The sequence below is a fragment of the Falco peregrinus genome, chromosome 4 (assembly GCF_023634155.1).
Source record: "Falco peregrinus isolate bFalPer1 chromosome 4, bFalPer1.pri, whole genome shotgun sequence".
Taxonomy (NCBI): Eukaryota; Metazoa; Chordata; class Aves; order Falconiformes; family Falconidae; genus Falco; species Falco peregrinus.
The window spans coordinates 109,522,796-109,544,541 of record NC_073724.1 but is presented as its reverse complement, the minus strand read 5'-3'; the positions used below and the strand labels follow the sequence as shown (position 1 = coordinate 109,544,541).

The following is a 21,746-nucleotide window of genomic DNA, read 5'->3' as shown; positions in this document are numbered from 1 at the left end:
TATATTTGATTTGGAATTAATTTTTGCTTAGTATCCAGTCAATCAGCAAAACAGCGAGCAGTGTCCTGCAAGCGCTCTTAGACTCTAAAATTTTGACATGAGCTAAAAGGACTGATCACTGTTACCGTTCTCATAGTCAAGAACACCGCTTCCCTCCTGAAGCTAGTTTTAGGTCATGGAAGTACCAGCCAGCTTGTGCCTATCCTGCCACTTGTTTTGTAGTCAAATCTACATTGTATTCACCAAACTAATGCATGAAAGAAATATTTAGGCTGCAATGCCATGTGTACCAGAAGTGAAGAAATGCCTGGTTTAAATTTCCCGGTATATCCTAAACAGATCCCACTGAAACATCCCATCTCTGTGCTGAATGCAGTGAAGGTTCAGGACAAAAAGTATAATGGGACTGTGTAATTAAAAATCTGTTTAATGCACGTAAGCGTGGCTGAATTCAGGTTTCACAAGGAACTCCAAATATGTAGTTTCTGGCCATATTCCAGCATTTGGATGTCAACAGCTTCTACCCTGCATAGTGAGACTGTGATGTGGTGCTGATATATAAACTCCTGCAATTTGTGAAGGCCAAAACTAAGCATTAATTATCTTATGTGAGTGTAATAAATTACCTTACTGTCATCTACAGTGAGTGGCCTCTGAGCCTTCAGTACTGTAAATCAGAGACTTTGGTGGTCCTGATACCCTCACTCCTCTGTGCATGTCTGTGTGGTTTAGGTCTGGGATGTTTGAAAAGGATTGCTGTCTCATGTGCTTGGCTCCAAAGATAAGGAGGAGGAGCACAATCCAGTATCCTCTTTCCTGCCCTTGAAAGGCAAGGACCTCATGTCCCTGCAATTTGTTTGGGAGATCGAGAGGGACATATGCTACTGTTCGGGAGTTTATAAAGGAAGATGATAGTCTTCATTTCTCGGCTGGGGAATTCCTTCCCCTTACAAGGAAAGGGAAGGATGAGAAGGAAGTTTTAGTGCTGGATCTGTTGGGACGGATGTGGAATGAGAAGGAAGAAGCCTAAGGCAACCTTTCTATTTATTTTTTTTTTGTCCCCTGCCCAGGGATGGCACCCCTCTATCCATCGTGGGAGCCCTAGAGTGGTATGACAGAACTGTGACATGAAGCTCCTCCACTATCTCCCAGCTGCAGCTGCTCTGGCAGCTCAACAGTGTCTCCAGGCAACATCTGCTGCTGCTCTGCCAAGAGGTTCAGCCCATCCTCAGCATGCTGATAGATGAGCTCGGGTGGTTCATGAGCGGAGACAGGTTGGAGGCTGATGCTTTGGCTGGGATGCGTTTTCTTTGGCCAACTGTGCTACAAAAGCAACTGCAGAGAGCAGGGGTGCTTGTGGGGTTGGCAGTGCCTGAAGCCAGCAGGAATTCAGAATGAGCCCTGGCTTGAACCATCAGAGTGTGCCTCACAGCTCCCTCGGGTGCTTCAGTCGTGCTGGAGTTTTGCCAACATGCTTTCCAGCCTAAGGAAACTGAGAAGTGGAATAACAGAGGTTTAACGTTAAACGGCTCAACCAAAGCAGAATGGAGTTTCCCAAGGCAAAGATACTTCTGTACCCCAAGGGCTTTCCCTGTGCAGAGCATGAATACCTGGAGTACCGTGTTCAGTTCTGGAGTTCCCAACATAAGAAGGACATGGACTTGTTGGAGAGAGCCCAGAGGAGGCCACAAAGATGATCAGAGGCTGGAGCACCTCTCCTGTGAGGACAGGCTGAGACAGTTGGGGTTGTTCAGTCTGTGGAAGAGAAGGGTCTGGGGAGACTTTATAGCAGCCTGCCAGTGCTTAAAAGGGGGCTTGTAAGACAGATGGGGAGAGGCTTTTTAGCAGGACCTGTTGCAATAGGGCAAGAGGTAATGGTTTAAAACTAAAAGAGGGTAGATTTAGATCAGATATTAGGAAGAAATTCTTTACTGTGAGGGTGGTGAGACACTGGAACAGGTTGCCGAGAGAAGCTCGATGGCACTTCCATCCCTGGAAGTATTCAAGGCCAGGCTGGATGGGGCTCTGAGCAGCTCAGCGTAGTTGAAGATGTCCCTGCCCATGGCAAGGGGGTTGGATTAGATGATCTTCAAGGTCCCTTCCAACCCAAAGCATTCTATGATTCTGATTCCAAAAACTGGAGGTGTGATGCCTTCCCAGGGAAGGGCCAGAAGAATCTTTTGTAAAAGGAAGGGTTAAATAACATTAACATACGATGGACCAGCATCCCTAGTAAAAGATATTCACTTTTAGAAAGGAAAATAAGGAAAGGAGAGAAATGTCCTTGTTCTGCTCAACTGTTTCTTGAAGGACATGATTTAAAGCCTTTGGCTGTATGAATATGTTGCTCAGTAGTCTGAATACGTGTTAGCTCAGTGCCCATTGTAAAAATGCTGGGGTAATATTCTATAGAGCACATTCCCACTCTGATTAAGCCTAACACAAAACCGAACACATTTCAAATTTATAATATGGCAACAGTGAAGATGAACAATGTTACTTTCTTCACTGTGGGGCCTGTGAAGTCACAAGTAATGCAGCTGTGTTAGGTGGTGGGCAGCTTAGGATATCAAGGCTGTGTTTGCTCAGAATGACTATTTGCTGTTACAAAGAGTTTTCCTTTATCCTCTAAAGCTGCTACCAATTGCTACTAGTCCAAATTAACTGTTTCAATGATAACATCTTTCAGAGAGACAGGGTGAAGTAGGAGAGGGAAAAGATATAATGAGCAAAGTTTTCACCTTTGCTCTCCCCCTTCTATGATGCGTAAAAGAAGAGCAGCAGTGAAGAATCCATAAAAGCCCTAAATGCAGCTGGAAGAGATACTCCCTCATGCAGAAAACAGCCATCGATCTGCCTTCTAAATATGCTTTCAGAAGCACTGGAGCTGGTACTTTGAGACGATGCTGGAGATAGAAAGGCCCAGAGCAAGAGCGCAGCCACAGTGCAGAGCAGAGCGGCTGCCCCAGCCAGAACTCTGGTTTCTGGAGGGTAGTTGTGGCGGGGCGTGTGCCACAATTTAGCTGATGTCCCCAAAGTCATCTAAGCCAGCAGAAGCCAGCAGAATCGCTTGGGATCAGGAACATGCCAAGGTATCTTAAGACCACTGTAGCCCTCTGCCTGGAGCTTCAAGTTCCTCAGTTCAGTAAACACCTGATGTAATGGCAAAACCTCTCTGAGAAGAAAGTGGTCTTTTTTCCTTTAAAGACTCTCCATTCCTCCCCTTGCAAGCTAAGGCACTCAATTTACTGGAATCCTTAACTAAGCCTTTCCCCTGGAAAGCACCAGCTGACCTGAGAATCTCACCGAGGGTGTTTCTGTCTCAGATTTGCTTTTCCCTAAAAGATTATAGAGAAAGTTCCCGGTTTGGGAACTTAAGAGCTCTGGTTCTAGGTACAAGGCAGATTTAACAGCAGCAGCTGAACTGGTCACCACCCCTGGCTGCCCAAGAGAACTGCTTCTAGGGGAGGTCGTGAGAAGCATCGCTCTGCTACTGGCCAAGTAACCCACAGACCAGCGTAGCAGGATAAATCGAAACCACCAGCCAGGATGCTTGCCTTCTGTTTCCTGGAGAGGAGTTTTGAGCTGGCTTTTTTGTCCATGCTGGGGTTTGTTCACTGGTATTTTAAATTGTGAACTTTATATCACCATTTTATACTGCAGAATAGCATGTTCTTCACCCATCTGATAAGAATCGTCCAGCATCTTTGTGTATAAATCTGTTAGGTCATGCCTGCTATTTTCCAGCTATTGTTTTAGGAGTCCCCTTCCGGTATTTAGAAAGGGGAAATATCTTCTTTAATGCTGCCTTCCAGCTTTGAAGCTGTGCTGAACAACAAAGACAGACAAACATTTAATTATCCCCTAATCCTTTAAATATCCTTACAAGCACATGGCGTTCACACACTTAAGCCCATCTCCTGTAGCAGCTGTACGTTTTCTTTTAACTCTGCCTTTAAAGCCTGCAGCTTCAACTGGGGCGGAACAGGAGCCCACGATACTTCATCCCGTGGTGGCTGTTTCTGGGTGGTATGGAGAGGGATGGTTTTCCATAATAAAGCGATCATCTGGATTGAATTGCAGATATCTAATCCTCACACAAGCTAGTCCTGTTTGGTTTTGTGAAATGAACAAAGACATCAACTTAGACATGCTCTGGGCTGGATTCGGGTATCTCTGGGACCTTCTGATCATTCCAGCGATTAGCCACCCTCCCTGGTAACTTTAACACAAAAAGGCAAGCATAGAATCAAAATCTTTTTCATCAGAAAAGGGGGCTCAAATGGAAGATTTCCTTAACCTCAGCCCCCAGGAAAAAGACTGAAGGGGCAGGCAAGACAGGTGGGACAAACCCAACTCTCTCAAGCCTCCTGCTGTGTTTTTATGGCATGGAAGTGGAGTGGGATTGGGGTAGCTGCATTACGAGATGTGGGGCAGGCAGGGTGTTGATGTTCATATGAATTGATGAGTATTCATTGATTTAAGCCCCTCATAACTCTTTACTGACTTTTTTCCTTTTCTTCCTCAACATGAAAACTTCCCAATTATTTTCCATAGTTTGTCTGTCTTTCTGTGAGGACACAGAAAGACATTTAGTCCATTCCACTGGCTGAAGGCAGATCAAATGTACCAGTATAATTTCTGACAGCTGCCTAACCAGGTCCTGAGGACCTTCAGACCCCATACCCTCCTCAGCCAGTCCACCCTCACGTTATCCTTCCTGTTAAAAACTTCCACCTGGCATCTATCCTGAACCTGTTATTTCTTGGCCTGTACAAATCAAATGTGGAAATACATAACCTATTCCCTCGGCAGCAATGATTTACCCATTCAAAGACTCTTTATCCTATCCCCACTCAAACCTCCCCTTCTTTAGGCTAAACAACCTTAGTTCTTTTCTATATATTTTCTAGACTTCTGATCATTTGCTTTGCCTGTTTCTGCCTGGAGTGCATCGTATTACCATTTGCCCCTATTCTGCAAGCAATGATGGGACTAAAATCAGAGGGCCAGGCATCACCGTTTTGATCAGCATGGGCATGGGAGCCAGACTTTGGGCTCCTTTTTGAAAATCTTGCTTTTTGTCAAAGGCCATAAAAGCCTGTTGTAAGCATTCTCTGATGAAAACTTAGATAGTTCCATACAAAGTAGCATTTCCAGAGCTAATCTGCCATCCAAATGCACAGCTACACTCTGGTGTGGTGCTGGTGGCCATTGGGAGATTTTTTACATGCTCTCGTTTGCTTAAAGCCAAACCTGATCTAATAGCAGGAGGCTTTGGAGGCACAGCAAAGTGTATAAAAAAGACAGTAACTATTTATTAATTTATTCATTTAAAAAAGAAAAATGAAAGAAAAACAAAATAGGCCACTACTGAGGCTTAAAACCAAAGATGTAGCAAAAGAATATTTCTGGGATTTTGTGCTGTTTTGGGCACTTGAGTGGCTTGCAAAAAGACTATATTAAATGCTGAGAAAGCAATTAAATGTTCTCCAAGATTTTTTACCATTTTTTAATGATTTACTTCTTTAAAAGGCACTATCTTGTCAGTGCTTTGAAAGCTTCTCTTTGTAACCCCCTAAAACACTCCAGACATTTTCTGTGAGAAGCTTTCAAACTCCCCAGTATAAACAGATGGTCTGTTGGTATTTGTATGTAAGAAGCTAACAGATTATATTGTAAAGCACACTATAATAAGTCTTTGGGGTGGAAGGGAAAGTTAATGAATAAGATTAGCATGTGATGGCTTTACTATAGTAAGATCCACACAATTAATCAAGACCATTGTGGCACGTTATAATATAAACATGCAATGTAAATATGGGGAAACTCCTTTGATTAGTGGATTTGTTTCTTAAATGAAGGGAAAGGTTGGCTTTGAGGGAGTGTTACGCACGAAATCCTGATTTTAGCCGTACTAATGCAGTTAACGTGCTGCTCATATGTGAATGGGGATACCATGTAGCCCTGCAGCTTTGATCAACCTTTTGGGAACGCACATGGAGTTCCTGCCTCTACTGTAGACACCCTGTGAGCCTGGTTATCCAACAGTCCAAAGGTAACCTTCACGCTAAGGAAACCACAGGAGAGAGTACAACACGTTCCTTCACACCAGTTTTAATTTGGTATAGAGTTTAGTTACTCATAGAGTTACTATCAATAACATTATGCCAGCTAGAGGTCTTGCTGAAGGTCAAGTAACACGGAAAAAACCCACGATCCTTAGGAGATGAAGGAACTCAAAAAAAAGGAATCAGCCATCATTGGTAAAGCTGTTGTGCAGACTCGCAAAGGGTTATTTTGGCCAATGCATATTTTTGTAGACACTCCTCAGTATTTACCTTAAAGACACTGGTATATTTGATGACTCAATACGGTACATGCATTCTGACACATTTCTCTTTTTAAAAACTACACTTTTGGAAGATTTATCAAATTATTTCTAAAATAAATTTGAAGAGATGCGGCCAACTTGCTGAGTCACCAGATACACCTTTCCTAGAGAAAGATGTCTTTTACTGATGGAAATGACATTCAGATATGAATTATACTCATATATTGACCTGACTGGCATGTACGCCTAGTCATTCATGAGATCAGTTTATGGAACTAACCCTATGAGCTACTTCAACAAGAAGGAGCTTTCCAAATCTGATCCTCAAATAATAACACAATAATTTCTAATAAATTATTATTTCTCAGTCAGCTGGTACCCTGGAGCTAGTGCTCTTCAGGCACTAATGTAATTTTTTTTTAATTTTGAGCCCTCTAGAGTTGAACTTCCCTGTTGTAGTTAGAGACCAGGTCAGCACAAAAGGCAATTTTAATACATTCCCTGGTCTTATTTTCACCATGTCACTCCAACATAATGGTGTCACGGGCAAACTCTGCCTTTACACGATGTTCATTGACCTTCACAATGACCAGGAACATTTCCTTTCATGTCAAATAAATATTAAGGGACAGATTTTGCCACTAAATCTGTTAATTTGAACATAAGCTGCATGGATGCCCCTATACTCAACATTTCACCCAAACGCTTAACAGCACCACAAGATTTTCCTGCTGTTCCTGAGCACGAAGGATACAACAGAGCAACAGTGTCCTGTAGAACAAGGCAGACCAGTCAGCCGGAGTGAAAACATGGCAGAGGCAGCCCTCCAGAAAACGTGGATAGAGGATGTTTGCTGCCTCAAGCCGTGCACAGGAATGCACGATATGTCGGGGGGAGTGAGCTGCAACCCAGGCACACGCCAGTGCAGCCAGTGGCACCGTGCTGCGCCGGGAGGTGCAGACTGGCTCTGCCATTGCACGTCCCGAGGACGACCGAGCAGCTCATCTAATCCTGATACCCAGGCAGCAGCTACACAACCATCAACACATGGTCACCAGCAACTGCAGTCGCTTGCTGGGTGCTTGCTCTTCAGCACGGAAGAGACTGAATCATTACAAACAAAAAATCATTTAAGCTTCAAGTCTGTTATAAGAATTCTTTATAATGAAAATGCAAGATTGGCAAATGATAGTTTGGGGTTGGGTTTCTTTTTTTTTTTTTTCCCCCTTAAACCTAGATTTTAAAATCCCAAACAGGCTGCTTTTATCAGCTTGCCTGACCTGTTTTGCAGCATATGGATTGGGATTTCATCCGGTGAGTCCTCCAGTAAGGCAGTAACTTGTGGCTGAGCTAGTTTGTAACAATTTTGTGAACCAGAAGTAAAACATGAAATCGATTTTATATTTTATTTAAACAGATACTCAGGATACGATTTGGAACCCTATTAAAGGGGCTTTGTCCAAGTGGTCTGCATGAGCCAGAATGCCTAATTTAAAAATTAGGGTGATGTAAGCTTTTACCATGATCTGAGCTTTTACTGAGGCAGGATTCTGTCTGTGTTGTCCCTGGCTCCTGTGGCTGCCGAGCCCCAGCGCTGTCGCGGGACGGAGCAGCGCTCTCGGCTGTGCTGCCCATCGGAGCTCTTGGCGCTTCCCGCCGAATGGTTTGGATGCAGTGGGAAAGGTCAGCCCTCGCCCGGGTCTGCTGCAGTTCCCACCGTGCTGCATCTGGCTGGGCAGGGAAAATATTCGTGTGGCTCACCCCCTCCACGTGGTCTCACTGGCTACATCTCCCAGGGCACAGGAGACATGTCTGGGGACATATTCTGGCACGGAGGCCACGTGGTGCAGGGTGACTTGTGTCCATATTTTTATACCCTCTTACCCCTCTTAGCCTGCATCCAAAGTGGGAATGGCTCTTGGTGGTGGCACCTGTTTGGGGCAGCAGTCATTGCACCCAAGAGCTACCAGAGACCTTCACAGCCTGGTGGCACAGCCAGCCAAGCTCCAGGGCCTGGGAAGGGTCCCTGGCTGCTTTTCAGCTCACTGACAGAGACACAGCTTCTTAGCGGGGCAGCAGCCCTGGCGGAGGCGTCACCATCCCACCTGCCCTGTCTTCTGCTTTTACAGCCAGGACAAAGGGACACCTTTAGGCCATGAGTTTCTTGACTTATTTCAGATGTACTCTCTGCTGAGTGGGACTGTGCCCTATTTTCCACCCTCAAGTGTGAGGGGAGCGCTGCCTGCCACCTGTGATGGAGATGCTGAAGTGAGGAGAAAGCCACATACCTTCGAGGCACCTCCTCAATTCAGCATCTCCAGTTGGGATGGGGAGCATGGGCACAGCTGGGGTGGTGGGGCACAGGGCACGTGCCAGCATCCCTCCCCTGTGCAGCCCCTGGATGCCAGGGAGGGACACAGGAGCCATTTGTGGGTGGGAGTCAGATATAACGGAGGGATTGAGCAGCACTAGCAAAAAAATGGGAGGGCAGCAGGCAGCAGAGCTGGGGTCGTGGGGGGCAGCCAAGGAAGGTGTCTCCCTCCTTACCCCGTGGGGGACAGTGAGCAGAGGGGGATTGAAGGGGTGGATGAGCTTCATGGTGGTCCCTGAGCATCACCAACAGCAGTGAAGCAGTTAAGGTGCAGGGAGCCCTTTTGCGTTTGCTGCATCTGAGAATAGCGCAGCGTAGCCTTCAAGCACGGGCAGTGCTGTGCTATTTGTCCCTTCCAAGTGTCCCCTCTGCCACACCTTGCCACTAAGTTCATGGGGCGGGATGAGCCACCCACTTGGAGATGGAGCCTGGCTAAGGAGGAAAGCCTCTCGAGGAACAGGGCATCTCTTCCTTAGGGCTGGCCTGCTAAAACCAGCCTGGCGGGGATGAATACTTGTATGAAACAATCTGCAACCCAGCGTGATCTGGTACATGCTGGAATTTCTTTAGGCTAAAATGAGGCACAATGTGAGACAGGCAGGGAGGGAAGGAGAAGCCTGTGGTCTGATTTCAGGCATCTCATTCGGAGTGTCTGCTACTGGCGAGAGAGGGGCAGGTATCTCCAGGGCATGGTCCAGGGCAGGGCATGGGCTTGGGAACCTGGTCAGCCCTCTCAAGGTACCTAGTTCTTGGGGCACCCGGCTCTCTGCTTTAACTTTAGCAGGGTCCCAGAGCAAATTACTGTGCTGCAAGACTACAGCAATCCATTAACCAGGAGCTAAAATACCATGTGTTACTTGTTAACCCTCGCTAGTAGCGAAACCGTGTCTCCAGTCAGTAGGAGAACATCGCAGCTCTCTTGCAGAGGCAGACTGAGCTCCCAGAAGTTGCCAGATGCATTTTTTCTCACCTCTCCTAAAATATCACTGTAATTTGAATTTACTCAGACGAACGAGCAGTTGACTAAACACACATTCACTATAAAATTCATATTAAGAAAAGAGACACTTGGGATAATTTTGATTGGTTTACTTGGCAGAGTTTTGATAGCTACTGAAAAACATACTATTCATGTTTAGGTGAAAAATAAATGGAGTCAATTAAGTGTCACTGCATAGTACTAAGAGGTATATACAGCCACATGTAAAAATGCATAAACACAAACATTTCTGTACAGCAAGTTTTCCTTTCAGTCTGTATAGAGAAACACTGGTTTATAATATGGGGAAAATATAAAGCAGACATACATGCAACAAGGACATGACAGTTACATAGGTCCCACCTGCCTCCCAAAAGTTGCAATAATAATAACAATAATAATAATAATTATAATTATAATTATAATTATAATAAAAGCCTTTTTCAGGGAAATAATTTGAAACCTGGAATGTTTTCATGTTGAGGTTTCCAGAGAGCTTCAGATGTGAAACATATCTGAAGGTGATTTAAAGGCTTGAATCAAAGCCCTGTGAAGGCAATGGAAAGACTCCATTGGTTTCAGTGAGCTTGGGGTCATACCCAGCTATTTAACCACGACCCCATTCTGCCCTCCCCCAAAATCCAAAGTTGAAGTCTGCAGATAAAAATAAACAATCATATCATACAAAAATTTGTGTATAGAATGCAAAAGGTAACCGTTGACTTTTTGTATAAAATACAACTTTTTGATAGTATATTTATTTCACATATGTATAAATATAACCCAAATAATATGATTTTTATTATTCCTACCAAAATATTATTACTTTTTGTTTTGTTTTGTTTTTTTACAAAAGTTTACAAAACAAATAATTCTTTATATTTACAACCCAATACTGCGAAGAGTGCCCGGTCAATGATGAAAAATAGACTATAAGGGTAGTGCACTTAGCCATTGCGAAGAAAGAAAGAAAAGACACTAGCTCTGTTCAAATACACGTGTTCCAAAGAAATGATATTGGATTCAAGTTTTGGTTGCAAGAGTCTTTCACAAGCTCACATTTCAAATGCATCAGGCATATATTTACAGGACTGCAAATGGCCTCTACCTTTGTTGATTTTACTTAAGACAGGGTGAAATTTTGATCCCAGGGATGGCCCTCACAGCCCAGTGTCTTCTCCACGCCAGGCTGAGGCCAACGGGACAAAGCTCAGCATTGAATCCACCGCCGCATGATATCCTGAAGTCTTGGGACCAGCTCCTCAGCTAAGCAATATTTTTTGCATCATTTGTGGATCTGGAAAACAACCTGGTTTTAATAAAGGAACCAGTGGTGGCTTTTTCAATGGCATGTGAGGGTAGTTGAAGTTATCAGACTTCAGTGCCCATTGCTTGTGATGATACTAACGCAGCCTTGGCCTTAGTGGCATCACAGTCATCTGTTTCCACCAGAGAGCGTCGGCAGTCATGGCTGACCTGCTCACGGATGGCGCGTGTTCCTGTGTGTGTGACAGATGAGCTGATCTTCCCTTCACTTTAAACTCACGTAGCTACTACTTCAGTCTACTTTTGCACAATTTATACGGGACTCCTTTGTCAGACTGCATCTGTATCTGTGCAGACTTAGGTGGGGAGCCAGTGATCTGGGCTGAAAAACTCTTGAAAGATGGAAAAAATTGTACTGGCAATTCAAAGGGAGCACATGCACCCCAGCCAAAACTGGGGAGAAGAGGGAGCTTTCTGGGCAGCTGAGCCACCACGTTACACAGTGCAGGGATGTGTCATGATCACTAGCTGGGGCAGCAGAAAGGACTCTTCAGCAGGCTTTCTCATCCCTCTGATGAAAAATGTATCTGGGAACGAACAGCATCACAGACCAGCCTGTCTCAACTGGCATATCTAGCTAAATGCCCACGTTACACCTTTCCTGGAGGTGCTGATGCTCGTTTGTGTGATGGTGCTTCTTGAAACATCATGAAAAATTGTGCCCACATGACATGACAGGGTGAAATGACTGGAAAAGCCTTATTAAAACCTCTCTTGAGAAATAGGTCAGGTAAGTGCAGAGGCTATTGTCAAGTAGCCTATTCATCCCACTGCCACTAGCAAGGGTGAATAAAGCACTTGCACGGGGCAGAGCAATGCCCTTTGGCGCTGAGGCATGTGAATGTAGGCATTGTATTCCTTTGCCACATCTAGTTTTAGCTAATTCAGAGGAGGCTGAGAAACACGTCAGACCACATCATTTTAAAGAACAGCATTTTCATTTGAATTGCAAGATCTGTTCCCATGTATGAACCCTCCTGTCTAACTCACTGTGGAGCTGCTTGATAGTGACATAGCACCTCCTTCTGATGTGCTTACTGACCAAGTCTATAGGAGAAAATTTAACAGTGGAGACTACTCCCTGGCACCCAGGTTAAGCGGTGTGGAACAACCTGTATCCTTACTGCTCTGCTCTGTTATCCTCCAAAGCAAGGTGGCTGCAGACTGTCTATAGGAATGGTCCTTGCCCCAGGTTAACTGCCTAGTGATACACAGAAGTTGCTCTGGGCAGTGGTTGCTGGGCCATCCCTAAACCCAGAACAGATGGTTGAGTCTAGCACCCAGAAATAGTCCCCAAACCTGTTTCATTTACAAGCACAGATGTGGCTGAGTGGAGCCTCCTGCTGTGAGTAACCTGGGTGGTTATGACTTAAGTGCATGCTAGCTTCAGGGGCAGCGTCTCTCATACTCTGCCTGATGGAGGCTGTGGGGACCTTGGCCATCACTAGACCTCTTTCAACTCTCCCCATGTGGCCAAGGGAAAGCAGAATGGAGCCAAAATGCTGTGCAATCAAAATGGTAGCCTCTTCCCCAGACAGAGATGCTGGCATTTCTGCTGGGGTAAACCCAGATAGAAGAGGACCCGGCTGAACTACCTGACACTCGCCATGGGTTAAGATGAAAATGAAGACAGTGGTTTAGCTGATCCACTTCATGCATTTGCCCTCCTCTAATCTGGACTGGGAAAGTAGTCAGTGAGGGTCAGATCGTGAGCACCCTTCTCACTGAAGTTGTCCATTAAGTCACTGGAGTCCCTGGGACAGGGCAAGGTGGCAAAGTGAGGATCCTGAGCTTTGGTGTAGTTCTTCTCATGTTTCCCTCAATGCCCAAAATCGATTGTGCTGCTGGCAGGACAGTAGCGTCCTCTGATACTCGCTGCAAGCACTGATGAAAGGGAGAAAGAGAATGCTAGAGTGCACTGAATAATGCACTGGATGATGTGTTTCCTTCTTCCCTTGGACAAGACCACTTACTCTTTTGTGTGCTACAAAACACAGAGGATTTAAAGCAAAAATCATTGGGAAGGCAAATGTGAGTTTGCACTGTACAGAAGTAAACAGTTTTTGTAATGCAATGAGATTTACACAGGGCCTGATGTTGTCAGCGCTGAGCAGTCCCAAGGAAGTTAAGGGCTGCGAACACAATGACTGAAGAGCTCTGGACCACTCGGGCTCTTAGTTGCACTCAGAGAAATGATGTTCCACCACCCATACCACTGTCTGGTGCTTGCATATATGAGAAGCTAAACACAATTTTCGATGCAGCCCCCATGAGAAGAACTGACAGGTTTGCAATGCTGGGCACCGGTGTGGGGAACAGACCCTTCATGCATTCTCACTCCTTTGTGGCAGGCATGAATATCACCTGCATTATTGTTTCATCAGGGGAGACTTCAGTTTTTTTCCTAGAGCAACTCTTCAAACAGGGCAGTCGCCCTGCGTGGTATTTTAAAGGACAGCCCAGTTATGGAGTGTAAATTAATAAAGCAGGTTGTTGGCATCTAAAGAGAAAACTAATGTCCTTACTGCCTCTTCATCTGCTTCACCCTTGGTACTGTCACTTACGAGTGGTTCCCCAAAATCTCATCAAGGTTGATGTCTTTCATCCAGTCATCATTACCAGGTTCTGTTTTCAGTAAAGAATCTATAAAGTCTGAGTCACTGTTGAGCGCGGGTCCTATACTGTCACCTTGCTGGTTCAGAAAGTCAAATGCTAGGTCATTACCATGGTCATTCCCTTGGTAAGCCCGAGAGTTTTGGTTGGTAGATGTAAAACTGGTTGATGGCAGAGATGACGGAGGTGTCATACTTGCTCCTGGCTGATTCAAGGTAGGCACAGTCTGTCCTCTCAGCTGGTTAGGTCTTATGCTGAGACCTCGTAGTGAGCCAGCAGATTGTCCATTTAGAGTCTGGTGCATTTGGTTTAGAGGAGGCCTCATCTGGACTCCAGATGTTAACTGATTAGGAGGTGCCAATGCACGCTGAGGAAAATGCTGGTTGCCTACATTGCGTTGCAAAGACTGGTTAGGATACGGAGTGCCGGTGGGGAAACGGACCCCTGTGGGTTTCAGTACATCCTGCTGCTTCACTGCAGCTTCCTGTGGGGCCCAGTTCTGGGCAGTGGAAGTAGCCGTGATCATCACGTTGGTCGGCCTTTGCGTGGGGATACCTGTGGCTCCATGGTTCAAGCTTGGCCTTACTGGCTGTGAGTTGACCACTGACCCTGTTCCAAAAGCTGCTATGTTGTTTCCCTGCGTCATGGTTTGCTGTCGAGACATCATGGGGTTATTCTGACTGGGCAGGACTTGATTTTGGTTTCTGTGTGGCTGCATTTGGTTCATTGCTGAAGTCACGTTGTATGCGCTTGGTTGGTTGCAAGGAAGGTTCCCGTAGCAGCTCATACTCCGAGCAGCAGGAACAGAAGGCATTCGGGTCCCGGCAGGGGTAGACATGAGGCTGGAGCTCTGGGGCATGATGCTATGAGTTGAAATTGGGTTAGATAGGGACATGTTGTTGGAGCTCATACTCACAGCAGGTGAACCACCTGGAAAGGAGAAAGCAAAAGTGTTAAAACAATCATAAGTGCATCAATGCATGGTGCCATTCAAACACCAACGGGTTAAAAATCCAGTTTTCTAGCAGCAGAATTTCTTGAAGAAGATACTTTGCTCATAAGAGATGAACTTACTTAAGGCCTTGAAAATGCCTACGGTCCGAAGCTTGGTTTGGCCTATATGAAGCTATTGGTGGTATTTCCATCCCTTCAGAGGATATCAGATAAGCCAAAACCAGTGCTTATTGTAAGAGAAATACTGGAACCAGGAAAGACAGACAGAACCACTGGGCAGGAGAGAAAATGTTTCTGCCTTTGTTTACAAAAGCACTAGACACCTCAGACAGGACAAAGCGTCAGTGAGCAGAGGCAGAGGAGATGAAGAACTTTTCCTTACAAGGCACGGCTCATCCTGGCTCCCTCTAGATACAACGGGGAGTGGTTGGCACCGTCACCAGGCCCCTTTTCCACCTTTCTTAAGACACCTACAGCAGTGGTATCTATCACTTCTGGAAATGCCTGCCCCACATGATAGCAGGAGCCAAGATGTCTCACACATCTGCAGGAGTAGGAGCCTCTCTGCCAGCCAGGAGCTGGGAGAGCAGCTCAGCCCAGTCTGTGACCTACTTGTCTTCCCACACGGTGGCTGAGCAGGCACAAGAACACACCTTAGCGCTGTGCCTGGCGAGTGCCACCCATGTGCCCCTTCTAAGCTCTATTCCCAGCTGGGCTATAGCCATTTGCCCCTGCAGAAGCTGAGTTGCCCGTGAGGGAGCCACACATGATACCTGATGTGCAGGCATTTGCTGCACACGAGCATCACCTTTTGTGCATCAAAAATCTAGAAGTTATGATTTGGCATGGATCTACCATTCATGGCTAATTCTGCCCAGTGGAGGATTTTCCTGTACCTGACATCCGCCAATGAATCACAAGAAGAGAGGTTTATCTTCTCTTCAGCCTCCAAACTTCTGTGGCTGATTTGCGGCTACGTAGTCCCTATTTTGAGGCCACAGTAAGTCATTGATGCAATGTAGGCCGATTGCTGGTGCAGTGCATGGCTCTGAATTAATCCCTGAGAGATCAGTTGAAAAAAACAAATGTTTTCTAAGCACAGCCAGTGTAAATGGCACCGTAGAGAATCCCCACCTCTGCACACAATCGGCTGCTCCACAGCTTAATTCACTACTGTTGCTTCCAGTACAGGCCCTACAAGAACTGCAGCTGGGACAAACCAGGTTCAAGGCAAAGGAAATTTGTTTCTTCACACGACATGTGGGTCAGCCAAGGAAATCTTTGCCACATGGCAGAGTACAACATAAATTATCGTACCACTTTGGATGGCTGCCAAAGTGTGAGAAAAGCTGTTGAATGGGCTTGCTACCAAGGTACCACCACATTTCAGGAATTCCCTGAGCCTCTCCCAGAGGAGGAACGGAGGAACATATAGCCCTGGAGCTTTGCTATTTCATAGGTAGCAACTAGAGCGATTGTTGGACATGGGACGCTGCTTTTGTTTGATCCTTCGTACACACAACAAAACCAGACTGAACTTGACTAACTTTGACTTTGTCATCAAATCTTATTATATATTAGTTTGTGTGATTAATTTTGTTAGTTGGTCCATCATCAGTTCCTTCTTACTGCAGAGGTGCTTCAGGACTGTGATCACGCTTGCAGCATTCTCCAAATGAATCAGTCTCAGTGTGTGGCATGTTTTCCGGTCCTTTGGTCCTTCTGAGCTCTTTTCAGAACTTGACAGTTTTCAGCATTTGATTTCAAGGCTGTACATCGCAGCGGGTCACAGTAATAGCTCTAGTACATCTCCAACATGGATGTAAAGTAAGCTCTTTTTTTCCCTGTTCAGCATCATCTCAGATTGTGTTTGCCCTTTTGAATACAATCACACAGCCTGTTTACAGTGATACCCAGAGACCTATCAACCGTTTCCTTATGTGCTATGTTAATTTTGTATCGCTCTAGTTTCTTAACCCAAATATCCAGCATGAAGTCAGATGCTTTAAAGGACATTACCTGAACAACTATTACCTCTATCAATCAATCAAAGTTGTGGTTTCATTGAAAAAAATACCACGCGAGTTTGAAAAGATTCTTTTACATCAGCCCACGTTGCCTGATATTAATTATATTCCTTTCCAAAATTCTTTATTATTTGGGGTGTATCAGCTCTGCAGTATTTTTGCTGAGTTCAGCATTAGGTCACAAGGGCTGCAATTACCTACTTACTCTTTTAGGTTTTGTCATGGCATTAGCAGTCTTCCTTGGAGTTTCAAGACTAAATAAAAAGTGACATTAAGAATTTGGAGAACCTCTCAGCCAGCTCTTTTAAAACTCTTGAAGACAAATCATGTGCATACATATTTTAAAAGTCTATGTTTAGGAACAGCTGCTTAATATACTGTTCCTGCTGAAATTGCAACATAATGATGTTCTGTTCCCTCAGATTGGAACCAAAGAAAAAACTGTCATATATTTCTGCCTTTTCTGCATTATTTTTATACACATGCTATTTCCATTTAGTAATGGATGCAAAGGATTCCTTTTTTCCTTAAGTACTTAAAAATAATCTCTTCCCAAATCATTATTAACACTGAGCATGACTCCACAACCACAGCTCCTTGTTCCAAATCAATATAAACATAGATAACTAAATTAAAAGGCTCACCTTATCTCGGAAGGCAGGTTTTTCCACAAAGTGGCTCTAAGCAGGAGACCCTTGACTACAGAGGATCTAATTGTCCTAACAATTACATTGTCCTAACCTAAATTCAGTCCCTGAGCTAGGCAGTCCCTGGGACAGGAGATGCGATGAGAAGTCCACCTGTTTTTACCGCCACAGGGACAATCAGATTCTCACAATCAGAGCTCAGCGGGCAGCCTCACGATTAGCCCCATCTTTGGCTTTGCTAGCGGGTTCTATGTTGCTCACTGCTTTTTGGAAATGCTGTAACATCTTTTTGAAGCAGGGATAGAGATGGGGGCCCTGATTCTTTGCTCCCTTATAGCAGTACAAAAGAGGAGGAATGGCACAGAAATTGATGGCATTTCAAAAGACCTGGAACAGCCATCTGGGGAGAGCTGGTTCTCTCCCTTTAGCTGAACTTTAAGTTTGTGAAGCCACTTCACTTGCCACTGGGATAAAGCCCCTCCTGGGGTGATCCTGCCAGCACTGCTTCTGCAAATGCCGTGCTCTTTAAAGAGCACAAGTGGTTGGGACATGGGTTATACTTGTTGTGCAAAAGATGAAGCTTCCTCTTTCTTTGTATTGCTATTTTTATCCATTTATTTTTAAAGCAAATATTTTCCATGCTGATTTCTTCCAGATGGGAAGAAATGTCTTCCCTGGCAGTGCTGTGTACAGCAGCTGGGCACCCCAGGCTACGACAATTTGGAGAAACGCCTACACTGCCCAGTTCACCTGCTCTTGTCTTCGTGTTTCTTGCCATGACATGGCGCCACGGGGAAAAGCGTAGAGGAATAAAATGCTTAACCAAGTATCTCCAAGCCCCTATGTTATTTTCTTTAACTTTTTGTCTCTTCTTGCCTAACCTGAGCAAAGCTATTCCCAGAAAAAGGGAACAGATTCCCTGCTGTTACTCCCTTATACAAGAGTTTCCTAATCACTCCATCTGGTAGCCTTTCTGCGTGCTCCCAGCACAGCCCTTTCTCCCAGGTTTGCCTAAAAAGCTGCTGTACTCCCTGGGCTCACTCAGTGGGGACTTGAGATTTGAATGGACAAGTGCTGCCAATCCCACATGTTTCAAACTAGGCGATGGGCCTCCAAATATCATGAGACTGGCAAAGAGTCCATCAGATTAAGAACAAGAAGAGCCACATAACAATGGAGATCTACTTATTTTGGAGCCTTTCACAGATGTGGCTGCAGTCATTTCCATTTTCCCTCTCGGGCTAGAAATGGATTGTTTTTAAGTAAAAGCCAAGAATCTCAGTTAATCATTTGATTCCAGGAATGAGCCTCTAAACACCACACCAAATCACAGGATTCCCCAGCAAACTGCCAGGGTTGCCAAAGCATTTGTTTTATGAGCGCAGGAGGTACCAAGCCAGCAAGCAGGGCTTTCTGCCCTGTGGCATTGCCCTCACCCTGGGTTATTATGCTGGCATCAGCAATGCTTGTGCAAGTGGACTGAAAATTATAAACAGTCAGTCCCGTTAGAAAGCAGCAGCTTCCGGACTGCAGCGAACTTATTGCTGCTAGAACTTGTAAACAAAGCAAAGGAGTGCCGGAACATTGCCTGAGCAGGCCAGCCCGGCTCTTCCACATGTAGCTGCGCTGTTGATGCCATGGCCAGCAGGCTGGGCAAAGGGGTAGCATGTGAGCAAGCTGTACTTGGGAACTCATTAAAATCATAACAGAAGCTGAAAAAGTTTTGCAACCAAGGACAGGCAGGTAGGAAGGAAGGACTCAGATCCCTGCCTGAATCTGCAAAGACAACAGCTATGGAAAACCAAACCAAACCATCTTTTTTTCCTCATTGTGTTGTGTACAAAGATATACTAGAAGACAAAGGATTCTTTTTATACTTAAATGCACAGGCGCTTTACAGTATAAAGAACATTCTTTGATCTCATCTGCTGCATTTACCCCCACCTCCTCTCTCTCCTCAGCATCTTTTCCTTACTCTGACTTTGCTCTCAGGGCAGCCTTCAGCTCAGCAAGGTGAGCAGTGTGAAAAGCCAAACAGGCAGTCCCATGCTCCCAAAAATACTCTCCAAGGAGGTGAGGGCACAAGACATGAAACAAAGGACCAGTCCAGAAGCGTTGGGCATTTTCTGCCCTGGGCAGTTCTGGCAGAAAGCAGGGGCTTTTACCCTACTGTTTGACTGATCTGTTGAAATGCTGCTTATGAAGCAGCGCTGAGGCCATGGCTGTGGCATATTAAACAGATCAAAAGTTCAGATGGTAGCTCTGGTTGCCCATGATGGTGTCATGTGAGGTACTTAAAAATCAGTATGAGGGTCCTCACGCTGTCATTCCAAGGGAGGGATGGTTCTCATCTCAGTCTCTGAAGCAAGATGTACCACGTACATGAGAGAAGCATCTGGATGCAGTGAGATTGCATAGTCAAGAGGATACCTCTATATCAAGGATTTGGGTGCACATCTGCCCCAGGAAGTACTAATGGGAGGGGTACCAGTCGCTCCTTCCCCATGCCTGAGGGATGCAGCATCAGTCTGGATGAACCTCCAGCTGGTTCTCCAGATCATACATCAGCACTTCTCAGTGGTGCGTGACAGTAAGGTAAATAGCACAGGACAGCAGCACCCACCACCCACTGCCTCTGTGGTGATGTAAGTGGATACCCAGAAAATTAGGCCCTGGTCATCAGTGCATGGATGGCTTTTCTGGATGGTCTTCCAGCTGGAAGGAAGGAAACAGTTTCATTTAGCCCATGGGTACTTACCAGAATATTGGTTTGCCTGTTGCATGTTGACCATGTTCCTTCTTTGGTCTTTGTAATCTGGTGGTGGTCGTGTCAAGTGTCTGTTCAGCTGATCCTGTGGAGTTATTTTCTCCTAGAGGATTGGAATAGAAATATATTCATTTGCTTTTCTTCATGCTTTCCTGGCTCTGTGTATTGTCCACCTCTTTCTTTCTCTGTATGTACAAAACTGAAGTGTTCCTTCCTTTCACCCTGCCTGGTTCATAGAAGAGCATCTGTAAACCTGTGCCATCACCCATTGTATGGAAACCTTTATGCTGATTGTATTGTGTTTGAGTCCAGCCTAACTTTCCTTAAACCCACTGAGAGTTTCTTAGCCTCTGAGAACATTGGCCACTGCAGAACAAAGTGTCTTGTGATGTCCACACCATCTTGTTCACCATGCTTATCATCAGACAGAGGGTCCTGATGGTTCCTCATGGCTCCCTCCCTGTCTGTGCAGCTGCGTTTGCTTTCAAAGAAAGCACAGAGACAGGGCAAACACCCAGGTCTAACACAAACACACAGCCAGCCAGGATCAGCTGGGGAGCAACAAGGTCCAGACCTGCAAGGCTGACACCTGCCCCTTGGCTGCATCGATGGTCATCAGCCCATTTCGCTCATGCAGCCCTCTCAGTGTGCACAGATGGCAGAGGATTTCAGCTCATCACCTCCATCCATAGGCATATCCACCCCTCACTCTCTCCTTCCTCCTACACCAGAGTAGCTTCCACAAAAATCAGCAAAACCCTTGCTTTGTCCACCCCCATGTGCCTCTTCACCAAGGATACCAGCAGGACTCATGGCCAAGGTTTAGCAAGAACAGTGCTGGGCTGGTTGGTTTTCATGCCCTGTGAATCACCCCTTCTCTGCTGTAAGCCTGGGTTTTGTGCTGGGTTGGCTGCTAGAATGGCTAACTGGCTCATCAGTGTGAAAAAATCACTCTTGGCTGGCGATGGAAGTCCATCAGAGTAATTTGGGGATCTTCTGCCTGGAAAGAGCATGCAAATGGACCTTCTCATGAAAAATCTGTTTTTTCTTCTGCCAGGAGCACCTTAAAACACTGGGATAAGAGCCTTTCTTGCGGTATTTAGGCATTTCCATAATGCACTCTGCGAGTGAGGGGTCTGATTAAGATTTATAAGGCTCATTTTAACATACCGCTTGACCTGAACCCTTGTGATGAAGAAAGACAAGTTATCTCCCAGGAAATCCCTGCAATACATGTAAAAACTGTAGCAGGTTTTGTGTGTATTTCTGTGCACATGACACAAAAGCAAAGGCGAGCTGATAAAAAAAACCCAACACATTCCATAGAGTGATTTTGATTTCTACTTTATTTATTTTTAAGGAGCTATTTGAGCAATTAACTTTGCATTCTGTTAAAAATTCTGACAGAAAACTGCAGCTTGTAGAGCTGACTTGAAGCTTCAGTTTTCTTCTGCATAAATTAAAAAGTCAACAAATATTTCCCTTATAGGACAAATGAAAACCTTAATTTCAAACTCAAGCTTTCTACTTGTGTTTTTGGAATGGAAATAAGTTTGTAAACAAAAAGATATTCTCTATAAAAAAGTGAATCATTTCTGTTTTGAAAACATCCCCACAAAACCATGAATGTTTTTCCACTTCTGTGTTGTTCTTTAATTACTGAATGTCATTCACTATATGTCTCTGTATTTCTGAGTCTACATCTTTATAGAGAAAAGAAAATTTTGG

The 21,746-nt window shown here is 45.1% G+C and overlaps 1 protein-coding gene across 1 annotated transcript in view; it reads right to left on the bottom strand.

Moving 5' to 3' along the window:
* Nucleotides 1–9,779: 9,779 nt before the first annotated feature.
* Nucleotides 9,780–21,746, bottom strand: part of MAML2 (mastermind like transcriptional coactivator 2) — a 215,230-nt gene continuing 203,263 nt past the window's right edge. The window contains 2 exon segments of the mRNA XM_055801552.1: nt 9,780–14,553; nt 20,010–20,121. Of these exon segments, the coding sequence (XP_055657527.1) occupies nt 13,571–14,553; nt 20,010–20,121 (1,095 nt within the window). The 3' untranslated portion in view covers nt 9,780–13,570.